The sequence below is a fragment of the Camelus dromedarius genome, chromosome 19 (assembly GCF_036321535.1).
Source record: "Camelus dromedarius isolate mCamDro1 chromosome 19, mCamDro1.pat, whole genome shotgun sequence".
Taxonomy (NCBI): Eukaryota; Metazoa; Chordata; class Mammalia; order Artiodactyla; family Camelidae; genus Camelus; species Camelus dromedarius.
In genome coordinates, this window is record NC_087454.1 from 4191683 (window position 1) to 4218121 (window position 26439).

The 26439-nt window shown below is 49.1% G+C and overlaps 1 protein-coding gene across 9 annotated transcripts in view; it reads left to right on the forward strand.

Annotated features, from left to right (window-relative positions):
* Positions 1 to 26439, forward strand: part of RREB1 (ras responsive element binding protein 1) — a 163772-nt gene that overhangs the window by 83673 nt on the left and 53660 nt on the right. For 6 of the 9 annotated variants that reach the window (XM_064476167.1, XM_064476168.1, XM_031435236.2 and 3 more), the window contains exons 2-6: positions 15314 to 15430; positions 18593 to 18716; positions 19315 to 19527; positions 24247 to 24336; positions 25349 to 25512. In XM_064476167.1, the coding sequence (XP_064332237.1) occupies positions 19357 to 19527; positions 24247 to 24336; positions 25349 to 25512 (425 nt within the window). In that variant the 5' untranslated portion in view covers positions 15314 to 15430; positions 18593 to 18716; positions 19315 to 19356. Of the gene's footprint in view, positions 1 to 14987; positions 15174 to 15313; positions 15431 to 18592; positions 18717 to 19314; positions 19528 to 24246; positions 24337 to 25348; positions 25513 to 26439 lie in introns of all 9 variants that reach the window. The other 3 variants (XM_064476165.1, XM_064476166.1, XM_064476170.1) reach the window with 2 other exon arrangements.

Genomic DNA, 26439 nt, shown 5'->3' on the forward strand with positions numbered 1-26439 from the left:
AGGCCAGAAGAAATCGGTTAGTTTTCACCTTCAAAGGACACACTGAAGGCCAGCAGCCCCTCCCTCAACACCTTTTAATCTGTCTCTTTTCCTCCTCCCCTGGTTGTGACTCTTGAATTTTATAGTTTATATAATCTTCCCTTTTATAGCCAATTTATTTTATTTATACATTTAAATTTAAGTGCAAACTATTCAGTGCATAGAGGGACTCGGTTTTAATTCTTAGTTTCTATTTAAAAGGCTCACTAATGCCTCCATTACCTTTTGTTGATTGCAAAACAAACATCCTCTCCAAGATCACCCCCTGTTCTGGGGCCACTTCGAGATTCCCGGGAACTGCTAGTACTCGGGCCACATTTACACCCACATGTGGATCTTGCAGAAGACCTCCTTCATGCCTTTGGTGGCCTAGAGATGGTGGTGATATGCACTCAGATGTAACCTGATAGCATCCAGAAACTAACTTGGTTCCATCAGTTATCTCTGGAGTAACAGAGGGACAGAACAAAACCACGTAAACACAGGACAGAGTCATCTTCCCCCATGCCCTTTCTGTAGGTGGAATTCTGTGCCAACATTGTGCCTGTTTATAACGCACATTGGGAGCTTGTTGAGGGCATTGGTTTCACTAACTTTTTTTGAGTTATTGCCATGAATCAGACACTGTTTGAAGTGAATTACATGGTTAATTTCATCTTCACAAGAGAAAGGAAGATTTGAAAATCTATTCAAATTTATAGACTCCTCCCGCCAATGAATACAAAATAAATGTTACAGTTTCAAGGGTATGAATCTTGTGCTTGTCTGTAGAGCAGGGCTTATCAGCCTGAGCATATCACCCCTAATTCATGACCCAAAATAGGCACATATTTATAGGATGAACTGAAAAACCCACTGTGAGCCAGGCACTGGGCTGTGACTAAAGATACATATATTTCAAAAAGGAGGGAGGGAGGGAACAGTTTCACATCTTAAGAAGGAATGCCATTTGATTACTTTCTTTCTTGTGTCTTTAAAAAAAAAAAAAACTTGAAATTACAAAAATCAAATTTACGGTGATGTTAAATTATACTTTCATTTTTAAAGACTCACTATATTCCCATGACACTTCAGGTTGCCTCTTCCAGCCTTTAAATAGGTTGTAACATAGAATGCTTAAACGTATTAACTTGTTTTTTTAACCTTGGTCTAGCTTGTAAACATTTTCCCATGTTTTCACACGTTGACCTTCAGGTGTGAGGTGGGACCAGGCCCGAGCAGGTTCTGGGCAGATGGGGCAGGGTGCTGGTGACTCACCGGGAAGAAGTCCGCCTCGCTCAGCAGACTTCCCTCTTGTTGTTTGATGGGTTATGTCCCTTCATACAGACTCTATGAAATCCTGCAAAGAATGGGGAATCATAGCAAAATGAGTTACTTCTGGGCTCAGCTGATCGTCCTCCCGCGCTTGCAGGGGAAACCGTGCTGGATCAGCTTTGTTCCTGATCTAGGGCTTGAGGACCCTAGGAGGCCCGTAAACTAAGGACTCCAGTCCAGTAACTCAGAGTCACTGAAGGAAAAAACCGCGCAGTCCTGCAGTGTCTAACACAACCGCCTGCTAGCCACATGTGGCTATTTAAATTTAAATTTAACTGAAATAAAAATTTAAAATGTCGTTCCTTGGTCACATCAGCCTCCTGTCAAGTGCTCAGCAGCCACGCGTGGCTTGAACCTACCAGACTGGACAGCACAGATTCTTCTCACAGTTGCAGAAGTTTCAGCTGGACAGCACTGCTCTGGACCACATTGACTCAATAAAATGCTTAACCAGCATCTAACATGTTCGTTCTATAGGCAGGGCTCTTTGAAAGCGAGAGAAGGATGGATTTTGTTTTTCTCTTGTTTCGTATTTGGTAAAGTTTTGTGTGTAACCTGTAGGTTAAGGCTTTTGAAGCGCTTCCCCCGCATCAGCGGTCGATTTGACAATGAGTACATACATTTGTATGGCTGCATATGTTATGTATTCTGTTTGACCACAAATGTTTCGTCTTCCTGTGCCCAGCAGCCCCCACCCCCCACCCCCCCCCGGCACTTTTTTCCCACCTCCTCCAGAACCTTCTCCCTTTTCCCATCTGCTCCTTCCTGGCTAGGGACAGTCTTTGGTTTTCTTTTAAACAGAACTCCTTGCTTACTCCTGCTACTCAGTAACCAGTCACTTCCTACTGTATTCTCTTTGTTCCCTCCTGTACTGGGAATTTTTCCCGCATCGTGGCTAACTGCCTTGTGGCCCACTCTGTTGCCAATGCGGGAAGCCCAGCGCCTCCCTGACGTTCGCCCTCACTCCTCTCAGCCAGGTTGGTCCCTCGCCGATGTTTTCCTGACCCCTGGGCTCCTCCTGTCTGTCCCTCCTACTGGGGTGATGTGCCTCTAATTGTCAATTTTTAAAACTGCTGCCAAGAGTTTTTTTAAATATGCTTATGATTATTTCATCCCTGAGTTTTTTTTTTAAAGGGAGGTTGGGGCTTCAGTGGGTTCCCACAGCGCAGGGTAAAGTTCGTCCCTGTGAGGAAGAGCCTCAACCCCAGCCTCACTCTGCCGTTGCCCTCACTCCATGCTCCTTCCTTCCACACAACGTGCTGGTGTCTCGTGGCTCCCAAGGGTTTTGTTTGCATGGGGCAGGAACCTAAGGCCAAACTTTGACAGTTACACATGGGATTGCCATGTTTTTCTTTTGCTCTTACTTTTGTCAAGTAAGGTCATTAAAAAAAGTCTCAATTATCTACTGTCTTTATCATTTCATCTTAAAAGGGGGCATTTTAGCCTAAAAAAAGAAAGCACTCAGCATTGTAAGAATCTCAGTAACTCGTCTTGACTTTCCTCATTTCGCTGGAGGAGGGTGGAAACGTAGGCATTTAGGGTGTGGAGACGCCACATCCCGTCTGGATGGCCCTCCAGGTCTCCGTGCATTTCCTACTGCCTGGCGTGCCCTGTGTTCTGAAGGCCGATCTTTCCCCCACGTTCAGGTTTGCTTCCGCCCCACTGCCATCACCCTTGAGGACTTACACCCCCGAGGAGCCCTATGGCCCCTAAAGTTTGGGCTCATAATCCAGTTTCCCTCGGATTGGACTGTACCTCTTTGTGTCCTGTCTGCTCTGTCTCCCCAGCCCTAAGCATCAGCCTTGGAGGCCAGGGGGCTCTGCCTTTCAGCTCCGGGTGGTCGTGGCGTCTGGAGCCTTAGAAGACATGTCTGAGAATGATCGTCATTCCATTTCAGGGTTTCACCTTTGATACCAAAACTTGCTGTACGTCTCGGTTACAAAAATAATATAGGGCGTCCAACCAATCTGAACCCCTTGCAGAGAATGCACATTTTCTATGCCCTCTTCTAGGCTTTGGCTTGAGCACCTTGGAAGCAGCACGGATGGTCCTGGAGCTCAACCTGCAGGAAACTGAAAGACACTCAGTTTTTAAATAAACCCTGTTTGGTGCCTGAAGCAGTAGAAATGATAAATGGGAAGAAGCCGTGAATATTTTAGGCCCCAGCAACTTTGAGGATTAATATGTCCATTTGTTTTCTGTTTCTCCAAGCTAAAAAAAAAGTTTTTTTAAAGCATTTGCCTAATGTTGTGAAGGCGAATAATAACATTTGACTATAAATTTGGGTTATTCAGAATATGTAACTGGCACCAATCGCCTGGTACTTTCAAAATCTTCAAGTAAGCCGGGTGGAACCAGAATTACTTTGCATATCCATCTTCAGAAAGTCTGGTGCCATTACTTGACTCTTGGCTAAGAGGGTAGAAGAAGTCATTGCCACAATTAGTAGTTTACCGTGGGTGAAGCCTTAAAGAGGTTCTTCTTGCCTTGGGCAGAGCACAGCATTAGGGGTAACTACAAAAGTAAAGAGACAGGGGTTGCTTGTTTTAGTTTTTTCTCTCACATTCCCATCTTTCCTGCAAACAGCATTTTCACTGTGGCCAGGTAACAAATTGTTGTATAATCTGTTAGACTTTTTTTTCCCCCCTCCCTTTAGGAAAATTCTGTTTTCAGATTGGAAACCTGCTAGTTTTGGAAACGTGTCAGTTACAATTCAGATCTGTTAAGTCACCAGGACCACTCTCTCGAGCTGTGTTTTCTGACTTCTGCGTTCTAGCTGTGGGGCCGGCAGGGCATGAAGTCGGGTTTGTGTGCACATGTGTGTGCCTGGGTGCAGTGGGCTGCGTTTTCTTTCCAGAATCGTGGTGAAGCATCTTCAAGGGCTTTGGGAAGCTTTCCTCGGGCGTATTCTGGGAGCACGGTAGGTGCCGTTGTTTCGCAAGTTTCCTATTTTCTTTGTCTGTACAGGTTGTTCCTGACTTCATGGCTGGGAGGAAATTGAGGATGTTGAGCCCTTGCCGTTTGGCTGGTGGGGCCGAACTGGTTAGCTGGCTCCTGTTCTCAGACGGGCCGGTGGCAGGGCCGGGCCCTGTGGGGGCAGGAGAGGGGCCACATGGAAGGCAGCGCTCTGTGGGTTGCGTGGGGGCAGCCTGGCTGCGCGGGTCTCTGCACGCCCTCTTCCACTCTGTTATCTTGCCTCATTAAAAAAGATCCGAAGAACACCAGCTCCATTTTGGAGCGCTGGCAAAGGAATTGGTGTCATGGGTTTAATGCATAACCTGGCCTCTGTCACTCATTTGCTACCATTTTCTCTGTGGCCTTGCGTATGTCATCACTCCGTCAGCTTTCTCCCAGCCAGCCCTCTTACCTCTGAGATTGTGTGGGGCTATGGGATGTTTGTTTAGGCCAGGAAGTTTTTCTTTTCTTTAATTGGCCTTGGGAAGATTCCTTATTCCCCAGAAAGGAACTCTGGGGGACTGTTTTAAACATCTGATCTTATCATCCTCAGAACCCATTAACTTCACATATGCTGGTGCGATGCCAAGAAAATGGGGGTGCTGGCCTTGAACGCAGGGAGTCCGGGTCCTCTGTGCCCTGATGTGTGGGCTCCCTCTGGGCGTCCCACCCCGTCAGTGGCACACAGCCCCACATCTGCCTCGATTCATTAAGAGGCGGGCTTTGCTGCTTTTCCTGATCCTGGACGGTCACAGGAACGCTTGTAGCACTAGGCAGGCGGAAGTGCCTTTGGGACCAGCCCTAGAAACACCCAGGCACCCCAGCAGGGCTGAGCTTCATCTGAGGGTTAGGCCTGGAAGGACGTCAAAGACCATGGCCTGTCCTCACCCTGCAGGCGAGGTGCCTGGTGTATCCCAGGCTGTTTGCTTATGATGCAAGGAAGCACGTGGTGTGCTGCCTGCGTTCCAGTGGTTAAGGGATGTTATTAAATGCTACTGAATTATTTTAATAATAGCAATATAAACTCGGGGTTTAACTGGAGCTACTGTAACTAACTTCTGGGGTTTCTGGACTTAGATGAAGGGAGCTCTTAGGTTTGCCGCGGACAGAAAGCAAATGTATAATATACATGAGCCCGGAAAGCGAGTTCTCCTTCTTGGAAGCAGCAAGTCTCTCCCACACGGAGGCACAGGGAGTGCTGGTACACTGCACTTGGAGGCTTTTAAAGCTGGAGCTGAAATGGATGCTGGGTGGGTGTTGCTCGGCATTGTTCCAAGGTTTTGGAGGCCAGTCATATTTTAAACAAGTCAAACAGCCCCTTCAGGCGAGCTGCAGGAAATCCAGCCCCTGGCTTCATGTTATTCCGTGGTCAAGTCAGGGAGATAAAAGGCCGGACTGTTGGAGGCAAGGCCCCTCCTATCACTGGATGGCAAACTGTTAAGGGAAGATAAAAGGGAAGAGCAGGGATGTTCTTTTTGAACAACACGAGGGAGCCTTTATCACAGGCGTTCAGGTAGAGCCAGGGAGCGAGCAAGAGACCCTCTGCTCTATGGTTGAGAGTGTGTCAGAGAACGAAGCCGCACGTGGTTTCCCCAAAACACGAGAACAACCTTGTGTCATGGAAACGCTGGTCGAGGCCAGTCTCTTTCGACCACAGTGGTCCATTTGACCAGGAATGCTTGTACTACGTCTGCTTAAGTTAAATGGGCCTTAGCGTGGGTTTCCCAGTCTTTGTGCCCCAGAGGTTTCCCTGTGGAGGTGTGGGACCCGTAGGGCAGGGGGGGAAGCGTCAGGCTAGTGGGGGGCTGAGCAGCAGCAGAGCCAGCGGGCGCACAGGCCGGCACTGGCTCCTTGATTTCTCCACGGTGTGTCCTCTCCTCTTGGGTTCCTTCCTGGTGCTGGCTGAGTTCTCACTCAGGTATGAGAGCCTGAGGGGAGGGACCTGTCCGACTGGTGCTGGTCTCCAGTTGGAGATCCTCCTTCCTGTTCTTTGTGACTTTAGGCGGAGTTTCTGGGTGGGGGGGATTCGGGGCTTGCAAAGGGTAGCTGTTTCTCAGGGTGGGGCTTGTAAAATGTGGACCCATGTTGAAGAGCCCAGGCATGGTCAGTGCCCAGCGTGGGCTCAGTCAGACCCACACAACAAATGTGTTCTGGGCGCAGTGTGCTTGTTTCAGGCCTTGGGGGCTGGGGGCTCAGCCCTTGGTGTGGGTTCACTTAGACACCCCACGGAGTGCAGTTGTCATGAACTAATCACGTTCCTAGCAGCTGGGGAGAAGTGCCAAGAGGGTCTGTGTGCCTCTGACTTCCTCCAGGACCTGCTAATCCACCACCACCTTCCTTCCCAGGTGCCCCTGCAGGTCAGCTCGTTAGAGCTGGGGCTGGGGGACAGTGGCCCCACGTGCCCCCTTCCCTCCCAGCGCCCCATCCTGCCCTGAGGCAGCTTTTGGGTTTTACTCAGTTTACTTTAAGAAAAACCATTTGCTTGCTAGTGTTTTTGGTTGGTTGGCTTGTGATAAACACATATCAACCACTTATATCTCCGTGAATCTGTTTTTCTTCGTGGATACAGTGGTGAATAATTTTCTTAGAGGCAAAAACAGAGGGGGAAATGGTCGCCCGTTAGGAGGCATAGCGGGCAGCCCTTGGAGCCTGGGTCTTTGGGCACAGTAAACTCACAGTCATTCTCAGCTGACAGTTGGTAATGTCTGATCTCCCACTGTGAAATTTTGACCCCAGCCGACTTGCCTTTCCAATGGACTAGGGATGGGCTGGGCGGGGAAAGATGCGATCCCCTCCTTCCACTGAGCTGTTTGGGCAGAAGCATTTCCAACAACACTTTTATCTTCCACGAAGCAATTCTAGTTTCATAAGAGGTGTCGTGCTGAACCCACCCTGAATTCTGGGAATGTGCAGCCCAGATCCTAGGTTAGCCACCTGCCCTGGGGGTGCTCAGCCTGCATCCAGCTCTTCCTCAGGGGAAAAGTAGACACTCCTGTTTCTGCAGCCACTGACCCTTTACCCGGGCTTGTCGGAGAGGCCAAGCCCCACCACCTCGGGGCCTGTGAAAGAGTTGCAGGATATTGCCCAAACCCCTCTGCAAACTGCAAACTACTGAACTTTACCCCAGCTTCCTCCCCGAGCTGTAAATGTGACTGAAGCCACGTCAGAGGAGTGGCCAGGACAGCCCAATCGCTGCTGCCCAGTGGCCCGAGAGGCCAGGCAGTTGCTGGGTGTCAGCGGCACTGGGTGCAGGCTCTAGCGCTGGGAGGGAAGCAGTGCTGGGGATGGTGGGGCAGAGGAAGCAGGTCCTCGTGGGAGCCGGCAGTGCAGACTTGCCTGGTGAGGCGAGTGTGAAGCTGACCAGGACTTGTTTCAGTGGGACCAGAAGCCGGAGGCGTTCTGTTTCCTGCTGGCCGTGCAGCACTGTGAGCTGGCGGCAGCTGCTCTCCTCCTAATTGTCCACGGGATTGCATTTGTGATAAGCTCAATTATATTTATATTTCATTGTTAAACTTGGGGGCTGGAGCAGATTTTTTTTTTAAGACCATCAAACTGGGCTCTGCCCTCCAAGCTTTGGCCATTCAAAGGGGGAGTCCTGTAGGGGATCGAGGAGCTGGGGAAAGCTGGCCCGGGGTCACCAGCTCAGAGTGCTGGGAGGTGAATAGTGCAACGTCGGTAACTCGTGCTGAAGCATGCCGTGCTGTTTGTAAAGTGTTTAATTAATATTCCTTTGATTGATTTCTGCACTGTGAAGTGTGGAGGGTCTGTATTGCTAGCTTCATTTTCCGGATGAGAGAACTGAGGCTCAGAGACTTAAAAGTAGCTCCACTGGTGGCAAACCAAGTTTCCAGTCCAAGATTTCAGACTCCGCATCATGTGCCCTGAGAGCTATGCTGCTGTGGTTTATCCTCCAGGTGGTGGGGCTGGCCTCCCCTTCAGAATCTTACAGTGGGATGGAAAAGACTGTCCTCTTAGAAGTAAAGCACTGAGCCTGGCAGTCAGGAGGATGATCTGATTTGGTCTCCCACCCACTGCAGGTTGTGGTGGTCCACCCTCTGCTTGAATACTTCCAGAGATAGCAAGCTCGTTACTTTATAAGGCCTCATTCCATCTGAATTGTTCAAAGCTCTGGTGTAAAGAATCATGGAGTCCCAGACCAGCTTCTTTGTGCTTCCTCCCCAAACCTCATTCCTGCCGTGAGGGACACAGGGAAGAGTGTGCCCCCCCCCCACCCCGGCACCAGGCTTTCAGATGTCTCCTGTCCCTTCAGCCATGCCTTGGTTTCCCAGTCCCCTAGCTTGCTAGTCACCTTTCTCTGAATGGCTTTTCCGTGATGCTCTCTGTGGCGTGATAAAGCACAGGAATTTCGTAGTCAGACATCCCTGGGCTGGAATCCTGGCCCTGCCCCTAAAGAGCAGTGTGATAGCCAGCGAGTAACCTAACATCGCCTTAGATGGGGGAGGATTAAATATATGTAAAGTGCCTGACACGTGTTCTGGCCCAGAGTTTATGCCCCCAGTAAGCTGTGAGAGAAGGGGTACTCTGAAAGACACGTAATTGGGTAAACACTAGACTTCTGACATCCTCTGACTTAAATCCTGTTTTCTTTCTCAGCAGTAGCCTTCTTCTCTATTTTTAAATTCCTCAGCCAAGGTATGATGTGGGCCTCTCCCCACTCTTCCTGATAAGCCGGCAAGAACAGATCTAAGGGTGGGGTAGGGTGGGTTCTCCTAACTCTTATCCCCTTCAGGGTACTCTTGTGAGACATCTTCTGCCTTAGGGAAGGCCCTGCCCTGGACATGGGTGTGGGTGCCCTGGGACCTCTGCCCCTCCATTCAGCTTGAGGCCTCCTCCCAGGCCACCCACCTCCTTTCTCACCAACTTTCTTGGTAGAGTAGAGAACCGTGCAGGTTTCTGCCAAGTTGGGCAAGAAGGTGATGATATGCCAGACCCTGGTGGCTAGGAAAAGACTGGCTCACCTGGGGAGAGGGACAGGGCTCACCCAAGGGCTGCCAGGCCCCTCCCAGAAGACTGGCCATGGGAACAAATGGGTGCCACGTGGCAGCTGCAGAAGTCGTGGCTCCCAGTCTGGCAGTAGTGAGATGAGATCCTGTCAGTAAGACGTGTTCCAGGTGGGGAAGAGGGCAGAGCTGCAGGAGTGGAGTCAGCTCTTTACAGGAAAGCATATCATTGGGACTTGGCCCCATTTCCTCCCTGCAGAGAAGCCACGAGCCCTGGGGAGGGATGCGGGAAGGAGAATGGGTACCACAGGATGGTTTTATCTAGTGTGTACCAGAAAATCTCCCACCTTTCCAGCAGTTCCCATTTTAAATCGTCAGTTTACTGTGACTCATGTAGATAGGTTTGGTGAGCAAGAACCCTGTCTTCAGAGTCGACACTTGCTTTCCTGTTGAAATTTTAGTTAATGTAACCAAATGTCCAAGTGGTTTTTATTTTTAAGAGAGAAACTGCTTCCAGCATGGAGCCTGTCCCGCTCCCGTAAGCTGCCCCTGCCCCCCTATGCTTCACTGAATATTAAAGTGTCCCCTTATGTAAGGACAGTGGACATTCCTTTTGAAAGGCAGCATCAGCAGCCTGTTATTCCTGGTATCCACTGGGGCCCTTGCATCCTGGGCAGGAAGGGGCAGCCGCTCTAGGAACCATCTCCATTCTGTTTCTCTTCCTCCACCGTGGTCCCATTAAGAGAGAGACCACAGCAGTTGGTGAGGCTGTGGGGAGCTGTGGGGCTGCCTTCCTGCCCCTGTGGCGGGTTTACTGGCAGGAGCAACAGAGGAGGGAAGGGGTCTAGGGGGTCTGTGGGGGTGGCCAGGGCCACCAGAAAGCCTAGCCGAAGGGCTCAACCTTGGAGACCGTCCCACAGCACCCTTGAAGGAGCTTTTCCATGAGCCACACGAGCTTGGTGAGTGTGGCAGCTGGAGAGGGGGCTTGGAGGACCCAGAGCTGCCCAGGTGCCCAGGTGGAGTGGGTTTGCAATTCTGCGCACTGCAGGCTGGCCCTGCTGCCTTGTCTGGAGCTCACATCCCACACATCTCCAGTCCCAGGGAAGCTAACACAGGCCCTGCGTAGGTTGATCCCTCCCTCTCCACTTATTTATTTATTTTTTATTATTTCTTTGTGGTCAGTAAAGCTGAAGTTAGAACTGGGATCTGCATCTCTGCTCCAGCACCTTGATTTTTGCTCCATCAGTTGTGATAAACCAGTGGCTTCTTCTAAGTCCTCTTAGAAGGAAAGTTTTTCAGGGAAATCCTTGGTTTTGTGTCGCCCTTCTTCCAGAATTCTATGTGAAGATGTAAAGTGCAGGTTCTCGAAACCGAATCTAATGCCCTGGGAGCCAGCACAGCCTACAGGGCCTGCCCCCAGGGGAGCTTCTGATGGCGGCTGCTGTGGGTGGCACCTGAGAACCTGCATTTCTCCTTCCAGTTTTATTGAGATGTAATTGACACACAACACAGCGTCATTTTAAGGTGTGTAGCATAATGATTGACTCACGTTTATTGAGGTCCATGATGGACCTTGGGTGCCTTTTTCCTGCCCAGAAACAGGCAGAAATGGGAGGCCAGGTGCTGAGCAGTGGATGGGGACGTCTCTTTGGGGTAGCTGTGTCGGAGGGAGGGTCCATAGTGGTGACCCTCAGTGACTAGACAAGCCTGTAAGATTTCTTCACGTGCTGTTTGCTTAACTTTTGGTCTGTGCCGTTCTGGCTACTCACTCCCCACTGCCTATGCTCCCCATCTGCTGCCCCCCAGTACTTCCTATATGCACATCTCCTTGGAACCCCAGGACAAGAAAGTGGGAACTCCAGGCCTGCATTCGATTTGCATGGAAACACAGCGGCCTAGGGGGGCTCGAGCTCACATTGGCGGATCAGTTGGATCCAGTCTCTCAGGATTGGGCTGGTGGGGATTTCAGGAGCCTGGTGGCTTCCTTCCAGTCTCCTGTGTGGGGAGCGGCAGGCTGTAGATCATGGAGCTCCCCCATCCCTTTGCACAGCAGGGGCAGCGCGTGGACACAGGCTCTACGATGAACTTTGTAGTCTGGGGTGGAAGTCCAGTCCTGCCTCCTGCCGGAGGGGAAGGCAGAGGTGCCTTTTTCCTGCCCAGAAACAGGCGGAAATGGGAGGCCAGGCGCTGAGCAGTCTGGAAAGGCAGAGATGACTCAGAGTCTGATTGTTCAGAGTCAGAGAACGTGACTGAGGGAGCGCATCTGTGCTCTCAAGCCCTGTGCCAGAAGTCATGGAATTTTGTCCAGAAGAAACTTAGCAGAGTTGAGAATCTAGATTCGCTTTGCTCTCCCTCTGTGGTCTTGGGGGCTGCACAGTCGGTCGAACCCTCACGGGGCTGTTGTTACGAGGACTAAACGGGAGAACGCACTTAGCATGTGGCAGGCAGTGGTCAAAAACTGCCCACGGCTCTCGTCCTCATCAGTCTTCATCCCAGCCTTGTAGTCTTGGAGTTGCAGACTTAGAGTTCCAAACAGGCCTCGGGTCAGATCAGAGAGGCGTCCTGTGAAAAGCAGTCCCTAGGGGATAGGATGGGGAAGGGTGCAGATGTACATTCTGGGGGAGAAACTGAACAGAGTATGGGGACCTGTGGCAGGAAGGCCTGAAAGCAGACTGAGGCCAGCGCAGGGAGAGCTTGAATGGCAGGTTAGAAAGTCTGCCGTTAAAAGGGGGCATGTTTTGGGGGCAGAGCTCAGAAGACAATCCAACTGGAGGCCACATACACCACCTTAGGACCCAGGGTTCCTGCCCTCCCCTCACCTCCCGGCTTTGCTCTCTTGAACGTGAGCTGTGCCAAGGGATGCATCATCCCCCATTCTTAGTGACCCCTCCTCACCCAGGGAGGAGGGTCCAGTACTGGCTGGAGCAGCTCACGGTGCCTGGTTGTCCCGGGCCTGCTCGAATGCTCTACATGACACTGCAAGGCTCCATTTGACCAAAGCCCCTGCCAGCAACGGGGGCGGGGGGGGGGCACGCACGAGTTGCCGCCCTACCCAAGGCATAGACTGAACCCTCAGCCAAGAAACACATCAACTTCCTGGAACTCAGAGCCGTCATCCCAGCTGTCAGCCTTCAGAGCACACGCGAGGCTGGCCTGGTCAGAGGAGACAGTTCTGCCCCGAGCTTCGCAGGCACAGCCACGGTGCAGCAGCTAGATTGGCTGGGGTTCCATCCCCAGCCTAGCCAAGACTTTCTGCCTCAGCCCGTCCTAAGAGAGATGTCCTTGCCCTCACAGCCCAGAGCATTTCAATGTCTGAACCCCTCTTAACTCACACTCTTCCAGCCCGTCCTGGGTTGGCCCAAACCGGCCGGCGAGGCTGTTCACTGGGCTTTTCCAGTCAGGGGATCAACCATCCCAAGTATGCGCGGACATCTGTGTCAGCTCGGCACCGCCGCCGCCCCAGCTTGGTGTTGTGAAACTCATCGCTGTACGGTTTGGGGGCTTCTGCTTTCATCCTTGGCATCCGGGCTTACCCCGTCTTTCCTGGGGGCCTCAGGACGGATTTCACATTTCACTTCAAGAAACCTCCGGGTTTTCATAAGCTGGGAAGCTTTGTTTCTAGACCATCTTTCCTTTATCTTTCATCTCTTCTTTGCTGTCTCATTGGACCTGGAGACAGGATCCTTAATCTTTTCTTTCTGGCTTCACATAGCATTGTTCCTTATCTCTGCTGGGGCTGGGGCTGGGGCTGGCCTTCCCCTCCCCCCATCCCCACCTAGGGACCTCTGCCCTCTCTCAGCTGTCCTGCTTCCATCGGATCTGGGCAAAGCCTGTGTGGGAATGCAGATCCAGAAGCTCAGGACCCTCCCTCGAGCTGGAGACCCGCCCCTCCTAGAGGTGTTCTGTCACATCACCCCTACAGGAGTCATCCTCTAGGGTATAACCCCTCCTCATGGGCCTTTTTTTTCTTTCTTTTTCTTGAGGCAGTGGCGATAGAGGTAAGGGGTGTCTTGAACTTTCTTCCAAGAGCTGTCCTGTACCTTTCCACTGTCTGGGTTCTGTGAATCCCTTAGGCCTGGTGGAACCCAAAACAAACAGGGTAGGGACTCTTGTTTCTCAGCTTAATTGCAAGACTTTCTTGATATTCAGATCGTTTTCGTCCTAGAGCAGAGGATGGATGTTCCAGGGTCAAGTCTGCCAGGATGGCCCTCTCCTCCCCTTGGCTCCCTTTGTGGATTGCAGAGGTTCCTTGGTTGGACTTTTAAAGGCATCTTTTCTAAATGAGGGGAAGGAGAGGGTCCAAATTTCAATGAGAGTGTTAGTTATATGCTGGAAACTTTTAATTCCAGAGACTTGTTTCTCTGACGTGTGTTTTTATTAATTATGTATAGAAATATAGTTCATTTTCTTATTTGGAGATCTTGGCAGTTTCTAAGAAAAAACCATGGAGGTACGCCTCTCCAGACTTTCTTCCTAATAATTCTTGCCCTTAATATACAAATGAAAAACAATGTAGGGAAACTTGGCTTGCCTTTTTTTTTTTTTTAAACAGCATGTAATTTCACCTTAGGCATCTTTAAATTTAGATGGGTGGGGAGGATCTGAAAGGATGTTTTGTTTGTGCATTTCTGAAACCTCATGGGAATTTTAGTAAAACTGACTTGGTTCGTAGTTTAAAGGAAGGTGGATTATATAGCAAGTAAAACTGAGTCTTACCCTACTAATCCCAGATGAGTTTCTGGTGCCCCTGACCCGCCTGATACTGAAGGAAAATGTTGGGTATAGAGTAGGTATTTTTCTGTGAGAGGGTCCATAATTTTCATCAGATCCTCAAGGAGGGTCTTGCCCCCAAGAAGCCATCGAGAATGAAATTTCCTTGAAGCTTAAGGGGGTCTCTGGCCCGTTCAGGGGCTGTCCTTAAGAGTTACTCCTTATCTCTTGATACTTTATTCAAAATCAGAACTTTTCAAAAGAGAATGGCCCAAAGAAAAAGATGGAGAACTGAAGCAGGGAGGTGCAAAGAGAGAGAGCCAGAAATCACTGAGGAGCTGCTTCTGATCGTGGAGGGGGCTGTTGCAGCTTTTACCCCCAATCAGAGCAGTCCAGCAGGGGCATGCCCGCCTCAGGTGCTTGGGAGCTGTGGACAAAGTGAGTAAGATTCAGGAGGATAACTGGGCGTGCGATGTATTGGACAGCTTTTCTGCAGACACTCTGAAAGGGTTTGATAAAAACATTTTACATCAAGGAAACGTTTCTCGACAGGTTTTGTCCGCGTGGCAGTTACTTTACTTCTTTCCCTGTCTTGCTTTGCACTCTTCAGAGGCTGCTTTAGAAACAGAATGTGGCTGAGCATGTAGCACTGGGAAATGCTTTCTTCCAGTTTGCTCTCACTTCGCAGAGGGCCAGACACAGCGTTCTCCCGGGTCAGGGATTTGAGGCCCCTGGCACTCCCAGAGCAAACTTCCTCAAACTCTTGAAAGGAGTGTGCAGTTTGAGTTTCCTGTATCTTCCCTACAGAAAGGAAAAGATCTGCCTTTGTTCCTATTTGAACTCTCCCCCTCACTCAGGAAAAAGTGTAGCAGTCACTCCTTTACAAATTAGGGGGCTGTTTTAGTCCCATCTGTTTACTTTCAGTGCTCTTCCTTTTCCCTCTCTGTGTTTTTGATGGCACTCACTGCTGTCTTTTCTTCTCCACCCTTTAAACCGGTGGTCCGTCAGCATCTGCTGTCAGCGAGCCATTAAGACGCTCAGAGCTCCACGTGGGGCCCCCGGAGGTCTTGGCCGTTCCCGCGGGTGTTGCCGTTGCATCTGTTGGGGTGCTTTGGGGTTCCTGTCCGTCCAAGTCACACTTGATCCGGTCCCTCTTGCCCAAGTGGAGCTGACCTAGTTGCTGGAAGCGTGCTTGTAAGTGCGGGCAGGGGTGGGATATGCTCTGTTGTCCTTAATTTGTGACTCCCGGTGGTGTAAGTGGAGAAAATAGTACTGAGACAGGACCCTTTCCTGCCTGGACTTCCTCTTAATGTCACCTTTTCTTGTTTTTGCAGGTTGCTCCAATCTGCTCCAGAGGTGGTGGCTTTGAGGTGTGACCCTGCCCACGCTTGGGCCCAGCCAGCGCCAGCTCCTCAGTAAGGAGGGCCAGCTTTTTAAGACAAAGGAAACAGGTCCGTTAAATCTCGCTGACTTTCCTTGAGTCACAGTCGCTTTGAGTGTTGTCTTCCCTCTCCTCTCCCGTCCCCGCTGAGTGGCCTCCCCTCTGCTTGGGGTCCTCCTGAGGCTTCGATGCAGGACCACAGTGACAGTATACCTGTGAGCTGCTGGTTCTTCCTGACCCAATGGCCTGGGGTGTCGGGTGAGGAGTCTCAGAGGGGTGCAGAGGGTCTGGCTCCCAGGAAGCAGCACTGCAGACACCCCCGTTCCCTGCTTTTCCCTTCCCATCCCAAAGTTCAGACTGTCTGTGTTCAGAACTGGACCACCAGGCCAGTCCACTTGGCCGAGTCAGTGGAGACAACGATTTCCTTTCGCATCTGTGACTTGGGAGCCCCATCTGGGCTCCCTGCCGTCTGGTCCCAGCTGGAGGAGGTCATACTAGAATGGGGCCCGTGAGTTTTATTTTCACTCTGTTCATTGTGGCTGTCGTTGTTTTCCTACTTGCAGTGGCGGGGCTGATGTGTAGGATGGTGTCAGGGAGCAAAGGAGGGAATGGAAATATTAAGACTGTAAACACCTGTAAAGAAAAACGTGCTCCGTAAATGGACCTTAACCTCTTAAACCAGTCTTTCATCCTCTGAGGCCGAGTATCAGAAGGTGTAGGTTGGTCGGTTTGGGTTCTGCTCTAGTGTGGTCCAGAGTTGGGCATGGGGGAGAACTGACCAGTCCAGGCCACTAGCTTCTGCTTAAATTAGTGGATAAATGCACCTTAGCGTGAAGGTGGATTTGTTTTTTCTGACCTGGAACAATGAGCTACATTGTTTTATACCAAGTCTGTTCCCTTCTTCCTGCTCCATCCTCCCAAAAGGAGAACTCAAGTGTAAGACACAAGCCGCAAGCTGGAGGAAAATCTCAGAATAGCTCCAAGAGGCTGGTGGGGGTTGCTTCTGAAGCAGCTCTTCAGGGATGAGTCCAGGGACCTGTTCTTCTTTTCAACCGTGTAACTGGGAATTTCATTCTGTTAATTACACTTTCCGATCAGAAATGATTTACTTACATTTAAACTAGGAAAAGGAAGTGAATGTGGGTGATCTTGGCGTCATCAGTGGGTAGTGTCACACTTCACACTTTATCCCAGAGGAGGAAATAAATTTAGCAAATGTCTTCCTGTCCAGACAAAATGGGAAATAGCGAGTTTGCATGACTTTTCTCCTTTTCCAGTTGGGATTTGAGCCCTTGCAACTCTCAGCCCTTAGGTGGGTTAACTATTGTGACTATTGCTGGGTATTCTATATTTGGGACATTTATGTAGTTTGCAAGAATGTATCTTTGATGTTACAATGATTGTGACAAAAATTCTTACTGGCACTTTGCCTCTTTTTGGTGAATATATTTTTGTTAGTTTTCATATCGAGTGTTTCCAGTCTCCATTTTCTTTCCCTACTCAGTAAAAGAACTAGAATATATATTTTGTAACTTACAATTTTATATTTGTCCGAAAGGTGTTTGCCCTAATCTATTCCTAGTCTGAGTAAACTCTACCACATTTTTCTTCTCTAAGTGTAGAAGTGTAGGACGAAAGTTCATCTAAACTACTGTAAACTGGGGGGAAGGTTAACTTTCTCTTTGCCGACATAATATAATTGCAATAGAGAAGATTCCTAGTCAGTTACTTCATAATTTGCTATACGTTAAAACTATGGAGGACTTATGTTTAAAAGAATGAGAGGGCTTTGGTATTGAAGGCGTCTGCTTATTTGAATCAAGCAAGCAGTCATACGCGGATTGATGGTAACAGTTCAGGGGAACTGGTGATACTTCCGTTAGAAATCCTTTAAGTAAGAAGGGAGGGGTGTGTGTGCTTGTGTGTCTACTTGTGTTGAAAGTTTTTTATTTCCTAGAGAGGAGTCTCCCAAATAAACTTTCAAAGTCAGTCAAAATGGGAAGTTCGGAAGCACAATTTTTAATAAGTTTAAATGGTCTTCCGTAGGGGGGGAAGCTTCATGGAAAGACAGTAGCTTTGTTTTTATTTATTTATTTTTTAAATTTTGGACCTAGATTCCTTCTTTTCACAGGAAAGATGTGAGGGGTGAAACTGGGCCCACTGGATCAGTGGTCTGAAGTTTCATGTTTGTGTAGTTCGTCCTTTTACTTACCATGTGGAAAACCTGTAGGTTTGTATCTTAGAAGCGTCTGCTGACGAGGAAGGCTCATTTTGTCTCTCGACAAAGACAGAGCTGCTCCTGAGGTTCTCTCTGGCTGTTGGGAAGGTCTTAGCTCAGGGCTTCTCAGCTGATGGCAGCGTCAGTTAGTAAAGCTCTGTCCCCAGGCTCTCCTGCAGGACATGTTTGCAGCTGCTCTGGGTGTTACCATTTGTCACATCCTAGGTCACTTCCCTTAGAGTTGGAGGAGGAACCGCAAGAAGACATGTTCTTTCTTGTGTTGCTCCTAAGTATTCACTTTGCTCCTGAGATAATGAGTTTGAGTTTTGACGGCAGCTGTGGACTTGCGGAATTTAGTGCACACTGTAGGGGAACAGGGCACATGGCTCACCGGCAGGGTTTTGCTAGAGAATGTCTTCCCGGATAAAATAAGGGAACAGTTTGCCTGGAGACTTATTTCTGGCTGTTCCTACAGCCATAGCACTTCTCGGGAAGGAATGTAGCTAAGAAAGGTTTGGAGATGTGTCCACGGGCCATAGTTTTCCTTTGGGTCATCCTGTTCGTATTACCAAGTTTTCTAAAGGGCTGACCTAATTCCTTCTGGACTCTGAGCCTTGAGTGAATTCTCTTACTGCCTTGTCTTTGGTCAGCTTTAGGTAGAGACTGGAGGTGGGTGACGTGGGAGTCTGAGAGTCCTTGTGGGGCGCAGGGGTGGACTATAAAACAAAATTCACTGTGTGTATAAATATGAGCCACAGCAAGTAAAATACCACAGAATCGTTTTGGCTGTTGGGAGTGAGGGTGACAGCACCATAGGGAACATCAGTTAAGGGTGAAAAACAACCACAGAATGTGGTTTTGGAAGAAAAAGAAGACTTTGACATCGCCTCTCATAGCTCCCTGTAGTCTCATGAATATACTGGTCTGAGATTACGGCAGACAAATGATTTCCGTTTTTCCTTCACTAAGTGAAGAGACACTCACTTAATCTTCTTGCCTTTGCTTCCCTACCAGTGTCAGCAAGTGTTACCAAGAGAAGAAAAAAAAGAAGTGAACCAGCCTCACTTCCTGCTCCCCGTGGATGATAGCTGTAGCAGGGGAAGGTCTCGCAGGCTGTCGGCTGGGGCAGAGAATGGAGGTAATTGGCAGTGGAGGCTGGGTTTCCCTTCTGTCCATTTTCTGGGGTTCAGGTATATTACCTACTTGAATGTTTTAAGAAACGGTCTTTTTTATGCTGATTTGAAATTTGGTTGTAATTCTGAAAGCACTGGCTTCTCAGTTGTCTTGCACGGTTTGGGCTCCCCATTAAAATCACAGCATTGAAGCCTGGAGTTGAGCGAAAGCCGAGGTTTCTCATCACTAGTTGTTGGTCTAGAACATGCACGGAGTGGTAGTGAGTTAGGCTAGGAGGAGGGAGCTGGCGGCCCCTGGGTTTCTTAATCGTTGTAACCTTTCCCACTCTGCCTAATGAAAGAGTGGGAAGGGCAAACAGGCCCGCCTCAGGCCACTTTGTCAGGTGGCGCATGCTCAGAAAGGAAGCAAGGTTATCAGTTGGTCTTTGCTGGGACAGCACATGGTTTAGATGCCATATGGGCAGGAAGGTCAGCGTGAAGTGAAGAAGGAGCGCTTTAGGGGTTTTGACCCAACTCGCAGTGACGGGAGCCGTGGCCGTGCCACCTGGCTCTGACAGACGCCGACACTTCCCAGCCGTCACATCAGCAATTTCCGATTTTCAGTTCTGTGGCCGAGGCTTCCTGGAAGCTTAAACCATTGTCCCAATGACGTCAAGTTCGCCCGTTGGCTTGGAAGGTTCAGACTTGTCTTCCATCAACACCATGATGTCAGCGGTAATGAGCGTAGGGAAGGTCGCCGAAAATGGCGGGAGCCCCCAGAGCATCAAGTCCCCCGCGAAGCCTCCAGGACCAAATCGGATTGGCCGAAGGAACCAGGTAAGCGTCGGTGCGCCCCGCGGTGACGTCTGCGAGGGTGTTGGGAGCAGGCTATTCCCCTGAGCCCCAGCTTCCTAAGCCGAACCTTGGACGCGGTGGGAACTAAACAGACACACCCAGAGGCCGCAGTCCTTTTTCAAGAGCAAACTTCTCGTAGCGCGTGTCAGTATCCTCTCATGGAGGGAATATTCTGAGCTGTGGTGTCATCATTGGTGAAAACGCCTTTATTATTCTCTGCTCCGTAATTTGATTTGAACACAAGCTTTCTTCACGAGACAGACAAGGCAGAGAACTCAACTCATTTCTCTCCTGTGACGTGAATCCTTTCCTCATTCACGCAGCTGGTTGGTTGGGTTTCTGATGCCACCTCCTTGATTCTTTTGAAGAGTCTCTGGGTGAGGTGGTGGTAGTTCCTGACTGTGCTCCTCAACGTCCCATCCTGGACCAAGCACACGGTTTGGCTCCAGAGAACTCCGCTCAAGATGTGATTTATTCCTCTTGAGTTTTCAGAGGGCATCAGATCGGGGCGGGTGGGGAAGAGCACATGGGAGCAGGGACAGTGTGAAAGTCCCCATCTACTCCCTTGGGAAGTAAGATGAGCCTTCTAATTAACGTACAAACGGGGCACTGGAGAAGCGGTTGCTGTCCCGTCAGCAGAGTGCTGCACGGCACTCGAAGCTCGAGGAGTGAGGTGAGCAGTTCCCCTTTGCTCTGGGTCCGTGCGATAGGAACGTTCAGTATTTGGCATCACTGATTTAATGGGTCCTTCCACACCCCCCAGGAGAAGGCAGTCTTCTGAGTTTGCCTAGATTCCAGGGGAGGACAGGAAAGTAACCCTGTTGGGCTTTTGTGAGTTAATTTTCTTTTTTATTAATAACCCTACAGTGGCTGTCATTATACAGAATTGTCTGAGCGCAGCCGTGATGTTCTCTAAATTCACAGAAGTACCACATGGGTTACGGCTTTTGACACAATGTGCCCTCCAGGGAGAGTTGTGCCAGCCTAAAATCCCTCCGGCAGCGTGGGAGTGTCCGTTTTCTCCACCTCTTTCTCAAGGCCGAAGACCTGGCAGAGTTAAATGATGCTTTAGAGTTGGGGCATTGATGCTTTTTCTCTTTTTTTTCCTTGCTTCCACGTGCCTCTCTTCCTATGGGTACCTGAGAAAATTCTCAGCCTGTATGACTGTGGCCTGAGCCAAGAAGGAGCGCTAGCTCTGGGAAGAAAAGGTTTATTTCCACTCTCACATGACTGTCCATCCATCCATCTATCCGTCCATCTCTCCATCCATCCCCCCATTTCACAATATACACCTGGCTCCTACTTCCAACCAGGTACTACACCCGGGGCCATGCTCTTCCTTAAAGAGCCCAGCACAGGCAAAGTCGGCCCAAGTCCAGGCTTTCGTCCCTTCCCAGTGGTTCAGAGACAGGAGGTAGGGCTGTAGAAGGGACCCCCGGCACTTCCGTCCCCGCATGGTGAGTGGAGGTGACTCTGCAGAGATGTCTAGGCCATTTTCCATCCAGCTCCTATGTCTTCCAGGGTTCCTCGAGGCCCTGGCTTAGTTTTTGAAAGGCGATCTGGGCCAGAGGAAGGATAGGAAAGACAGTTCATTAGGGAAAAAAAAAAAGTCAAGTGCGGTGCAGGAGAGACAGTGCATCATCCGCACCTGGGACGGGCGGGAGGGCTGAGAGGGTGCCGGGGGAGGAGTCCCAGCAGCTCACACAGTTCCAGGGCAGATTAGCCACAGCCGGACGCCGACAGGGGTGCCAGATTGTTTCATTACGGAATGGTTAGTTATCACATTAGCTGCTAATTTTATCTGTCAGCTCAGGAAGCACGCTCCTTCCTTCCACCAGCGCGGCCGCGGTAACTGGATTCAGCACTCTCCAGTAGGGCCTCTTCCAGCGTCACGATGCTCCCTTTTCTGTTTGATTTGTTTTTAAAAATTAAATCTGAGTCTGGAGACTTCCTTCTCCCAGACCACGTGGACTTCGTGGACCTGCGCTGCGGTCTGCAGTGCACCGCTGCCCGCCCCAGAGAAGGATTGGGCTCCGGTTCATGGTCAACCCCGAGTCAATCCCTTAGCCTCGGAGGCTGCTCGGTGTGTCCGTATCTGCCTCAAGGTGAATGCAAGGTGGTTTTTTTAAAAGAATTTGCCTCCTCAAGAGGCTGGCCACTTGGAGGCCTGGCTTTTTAACATTTATTTCCCTCCCACCAAAGAATCCCTTTTTTGAAAAAAAAATTTGTTTGATCTATACTATTGCTAACCTAATAATTTAACAAAAATGCCCCAGAGACTGAGTCTTTGCCCAGCTGTGAGGCATCCCTCGTTCTACGCGAGCCCTTGCTTTGCTGTTCACGCTGGAGTTTGGCATCTGTGTTTGGTGGTTCTTGGCCAGCTCCACTGCGACTGCAGCCCAGCGGCTGAGAGGGTGCGACCCCGCTCCCTACGCCCAGGCCCACCAGACACACACGTTGTGCCTCTGGCAGGAGTGGAAGTGTGTGATGATTCGGTGAGGCTGCAGGGTCTTTTTTTGTTTGTTTTTTAATTGTCTTTGGGTTAATCAACTTCCTTAGAATTCATATTTGTGATTTTTTAAAATTTGAGAGTGAAAAAAATGTGTTGCATACCTAGTTCTCAGACCTAAGACTAGGAGAAGGTGTGTGTTGCTTAAAGTGGGGCTTTTTCAAAGTCTTTAAAGAGTGAGAGGCTGGGAGGGGAGAAATTGGGAGTTTGAGATTCACAGATACTAACTACTGTATATAAAATAGATAAACAACAAGTCTATACTGCCTAGCACAGGGCAGTATAGTGACCTGCAGTGAAAAGGAATATATGTACGCACAGATATGACTAAAAATTGTGCTGTGCACTGGAAATTGACACAACATTGTAAACTGACTTCACTTCAGTTAAAGAAAAAAAAGTGAGAGGGAACCACGGTAGGAACCATGTCCTAGACCCATCATGCATTCACTCCACCGCATCTGGTGTATGCTTCCATTTGTTTTTATGGTCTTCAGGGTGACTTTCATTTTCATCATCTCTCATGAGCCAACCATGAGGGTGTCTCCTTTCTGTGCCTTGGGGTGAATCCTTTCGGGGCCAGGCTTACATGGAGCACAGTGGTTATGTGCATGGGCTGTTGAGCGCTGGCCTGAGCCTGGATCCTGGCTCCACTGCTTCATAGTTCTCTGATTTGGGGCCACTTGCTTGCCTCTCTGAACCCCAGTTTCCTCATCCAGAAAACGGAATCTGTAATAGTAGCTATCTCTTACGGCGGTAGGGAAAAAACACTATTCTACATGTACAGAGTTTAGCACATAGTAAGTGTTCAATAACTGGTGTCATTAGCAAGGAACCAGAAACTTATTAAATAAGAACAAGTAAAAAGGTGCCGGAGGGTCCAGCCCTAGAGACGGCACCCTCGGTGCCATCCCCTCTCTCAGGCTGCCTGGGTGCCCACTTCCGTTAGTGCTGCCGGCTTCCCCAGCTACACTTTTGTGGCCTGGGCTCACCACAGTGCTGGGTCCCACCCCAACTCTGCATGAACTTTCACATTACCTAACTTAGTCACTTCGTCACCCCCAAAACTGGCAGGAGTCATCCTCTCCTGGGGACTTGTGGAACCCAGATTTCTGAGGCTCAGCTCCTGTCCTGCCCTAGTGATTCAGATTCAGCATGCCACGAGTCTGGTCTAGAAATCTGGGTTTCACAAAGCTCCCCGGGTGATTCTACTGATCTTTGGAAACCCCCTGACCTCAGTCTCTAAGCATCTCCGTTCCAAATCCTGGGAGAGGCCTTCAAGCCTTGATATCCCATTAATTTTGGGGTGAGGAACAGAGAGCTGTGCTGCACAGGGACCGCGTGGGTGAGGAGGTGACAGCAGGCACCACCATGGCACTGTCCGGGAACTCTCTGGAAGGAGGAGCTGTCGCATGTGGTTAGAGCTCATCCTTTTCCTTAAAACCGCAAACTGTGGTGCTTGAGGGAAGCCTGTCCTGTGTGTTTGGAGGGAGCACAAAATGAGCCACCTTGCCGAGCAGTGAGCTGGTTCTCTTGTCACTCTGGGAGTCCTCAGGTTGGGCTGTCATTCCCTGTCACAGTTTCTTACTCTCACTCCTGTTTCTTATGTATGAGCAGTGGCACCAGGGGCTGGCAGCGAGTGGAAGGGCCCGCTTGATGTCTGTTGGGTGCACACTGGGCACTGAGCCCTTCCGCCCTCAGGAGGGTGGGTTTTTGTCGTAAGAACTCCATTATCACTCGTGTGTCTCGAGGGCCTCAGGACCAGGTGGAAAATTGTGACTGGAGCCTGGGTCAGACGTGGGGAGAAATACACCCCTTTTCTGGCTCAGCTGTAACTTGATGCTTAATTTTTCACCATCCCTGGTGATTCAACTAAATAGTGTCTAACGAGAACACTAATATTTTTTGAGCTCTTACTGGGCACTATTCCAGTGCCTTCCATGCACTAATGGGTTTAATCCTCATCACACCCTGATGTGGGAGGTGCTGTTACTTCCCCCATTTTACAAATGAGGAAACTGAGGGCAGACAGGACGGCCACTCACCCAGAGCTCATACCCAGCCATGCTCCAGAGCCCATGCTCCAGCTGTTCTGTGGCTGCCACTCTTGAGACCCGGATGATCATAACACAAACAAGGGGCACTGGTTCACTGAGCTGAAATAGAGTCTCCCTTTTATTCTGTCTTTTCAGGAAACAAAAGAGGAAAAGTCTTCCTACAACTGCCCCCTGTGTGAGAAGATTTGCACTACGCAGCATCAGTTAACTATGCACATCCGCCAGGTTTGCTGCTGCCTTTGTGTTTTTGTTTTAAATCATTCCTCATTAGGGGAGGGCAAGGTAACTTTATTTTAACAGATGAGTTGTGGCTGTGTTTAACTTAGATTTAATATTCTAATAATTTTGAGGGGCAATTATGAAACAATTTTTCTGTGTCCATGCTATTGTGACAAAGTCCCAGGTCAACACAGAATACCTTTTCAGAATTTAGCAAACATCTGGTTAACTGACCACATATTGCAGAAGACTTTCCATCATACATGACTTGCCAGCAGGAACCCAGTCTCATCACAGTACAGTGAGGTTGTAGATGGAGACCCCTCTTCTATACCTTGCTGTGAACTTACGTCATGCAGCAGGGAGTTTCCTTGATGTGGGATCTCTTCTGGCTTTTCTTCTTTACCATGAGATTTATCCTTTTCCCTTGCCTGCTATGGCTGGTTCCTGACCAAGTATTCATGAATCTAGGGCAGTGAAGGACTGACAGTTTTCAAATCATAACATGGTACTGAATAATAACATCATTTAGTAACTTGGGTTTGGATAGAAGTGTTCCTTCTTAACATATTTCAGAGGCCAGAACTCTCTGAACTGGGCAGGTTTCAGTTCTCTTTTTCTGACAGCTAGACTGAGTCATCAGACTAGAAGAATTAATGTGAGGACCATATTTCATGTTTGCCTCATAGTGAATCTTAATGCTCATGTTAATATTTGTGGTCAGTTAATCTATATGTGTCTCCAAGAAAAAGACTCCACTTCTTTCTGAAGTTTGCAGAAGTATTTGTCAAAACTGGAACATGGGAACAGAAGATTGTACCAAATATTTATTTGCCTGTGGTCCTGATAGATTTTGATGTTCGGGAAGGTATTGAAAATGACACAGAAAAAAATAGCTGAGAAGCATTACTGTTTTGGGTTTTGTTTTTCTTTAAATAAAGCTCTGAATTTGCATTTCATAATCGTCAAGTTTTAACCCATCTTTCTAAGTGACCACTGCGATGATTACTTCCTGCAGCATAACACGGACACTGGAGGGGCAGACCATTCATGTAGCATCTGCGGGAAGTCGCTGAGCTCGGCCAGCTCCCTGGACCGCCACATGCTGGTGCACTCTGGAGAGAGGCCTTACAAGTGCACTGTGTGTGGGCAGTCTTTTACCACCAACGGGAACATGCACAGGTGGGTGAAGGCAGCCTTTGCCTGCTGGCTGGAGTTGACAGAAGGTTGACAGAAAGCAAAGTGGCCTTTGAGCCATCTTACCTACAGAGTTCCCTATTCTGTTCACTGTATGAAACAGCCAGAGATGGTTTTGTTTGCCTCTGCATACAATCTCCAGTGTATCTGATGTGTCTGCTCCTGGGAAATGCAAGTACCTGGGCTAGGTCTCTGGCCAGTGGGGGAGTCTTCAGGGTGACCCTCTGCCAGTTGGAGTTTCTTTGTTTAGGAGCCAGAGGTGGGCAGCTTATCAGATACAGAGGAGCCCTCGAGGATTAGCATGGTACCTCTTGCCTTTTTAGAACTGTTTGCACATGCCTACCAGATTCCCTGCAAGGTGAAAAATTTCTGGAGCGCTGAATAAATAGTTAAGTGGGCTGGTCCCAGAGCTTCAGGATGAGATAGGATAAAATGAAGAAAAAGAAAATCTGATAAATGTCAGGAATTTACTTCCTGAGGGAGAGAGAGGCTCCTTCAGAAGTGGGAGAGAGCTCAGTGGTGGGCATGTTAAAATTTTGTGGGAGGAACCAATGGAAATGTACTTTCTAGAATGATTTCTTATGTTTTTAGGGGTTAGAACAGACTTTTTTAATGCTTTTTTTTTTTTTTTTTGCACAAATATTTTGGAACTCTAGGAAAATGTTTTAAAGGGACTCAAAATTTCTCCTTCTCAGAAAATCAGGCTATTTTAATTTTCCTGTATTTCCTTTTAGGTGTTATATTGATTTCTTTTTTAAAAGTTGACTTAACATTTTTTAATGTATTTATTTCAAAAGAAAACTTTAAATAGTTATTGTGAAAATGTTATTTTATTATGTCTGAATACTGAAATGAGATGGTCCAGTTTATTCCACCTAAAATCATTTTATGATCCACTGATGATGTACTTGG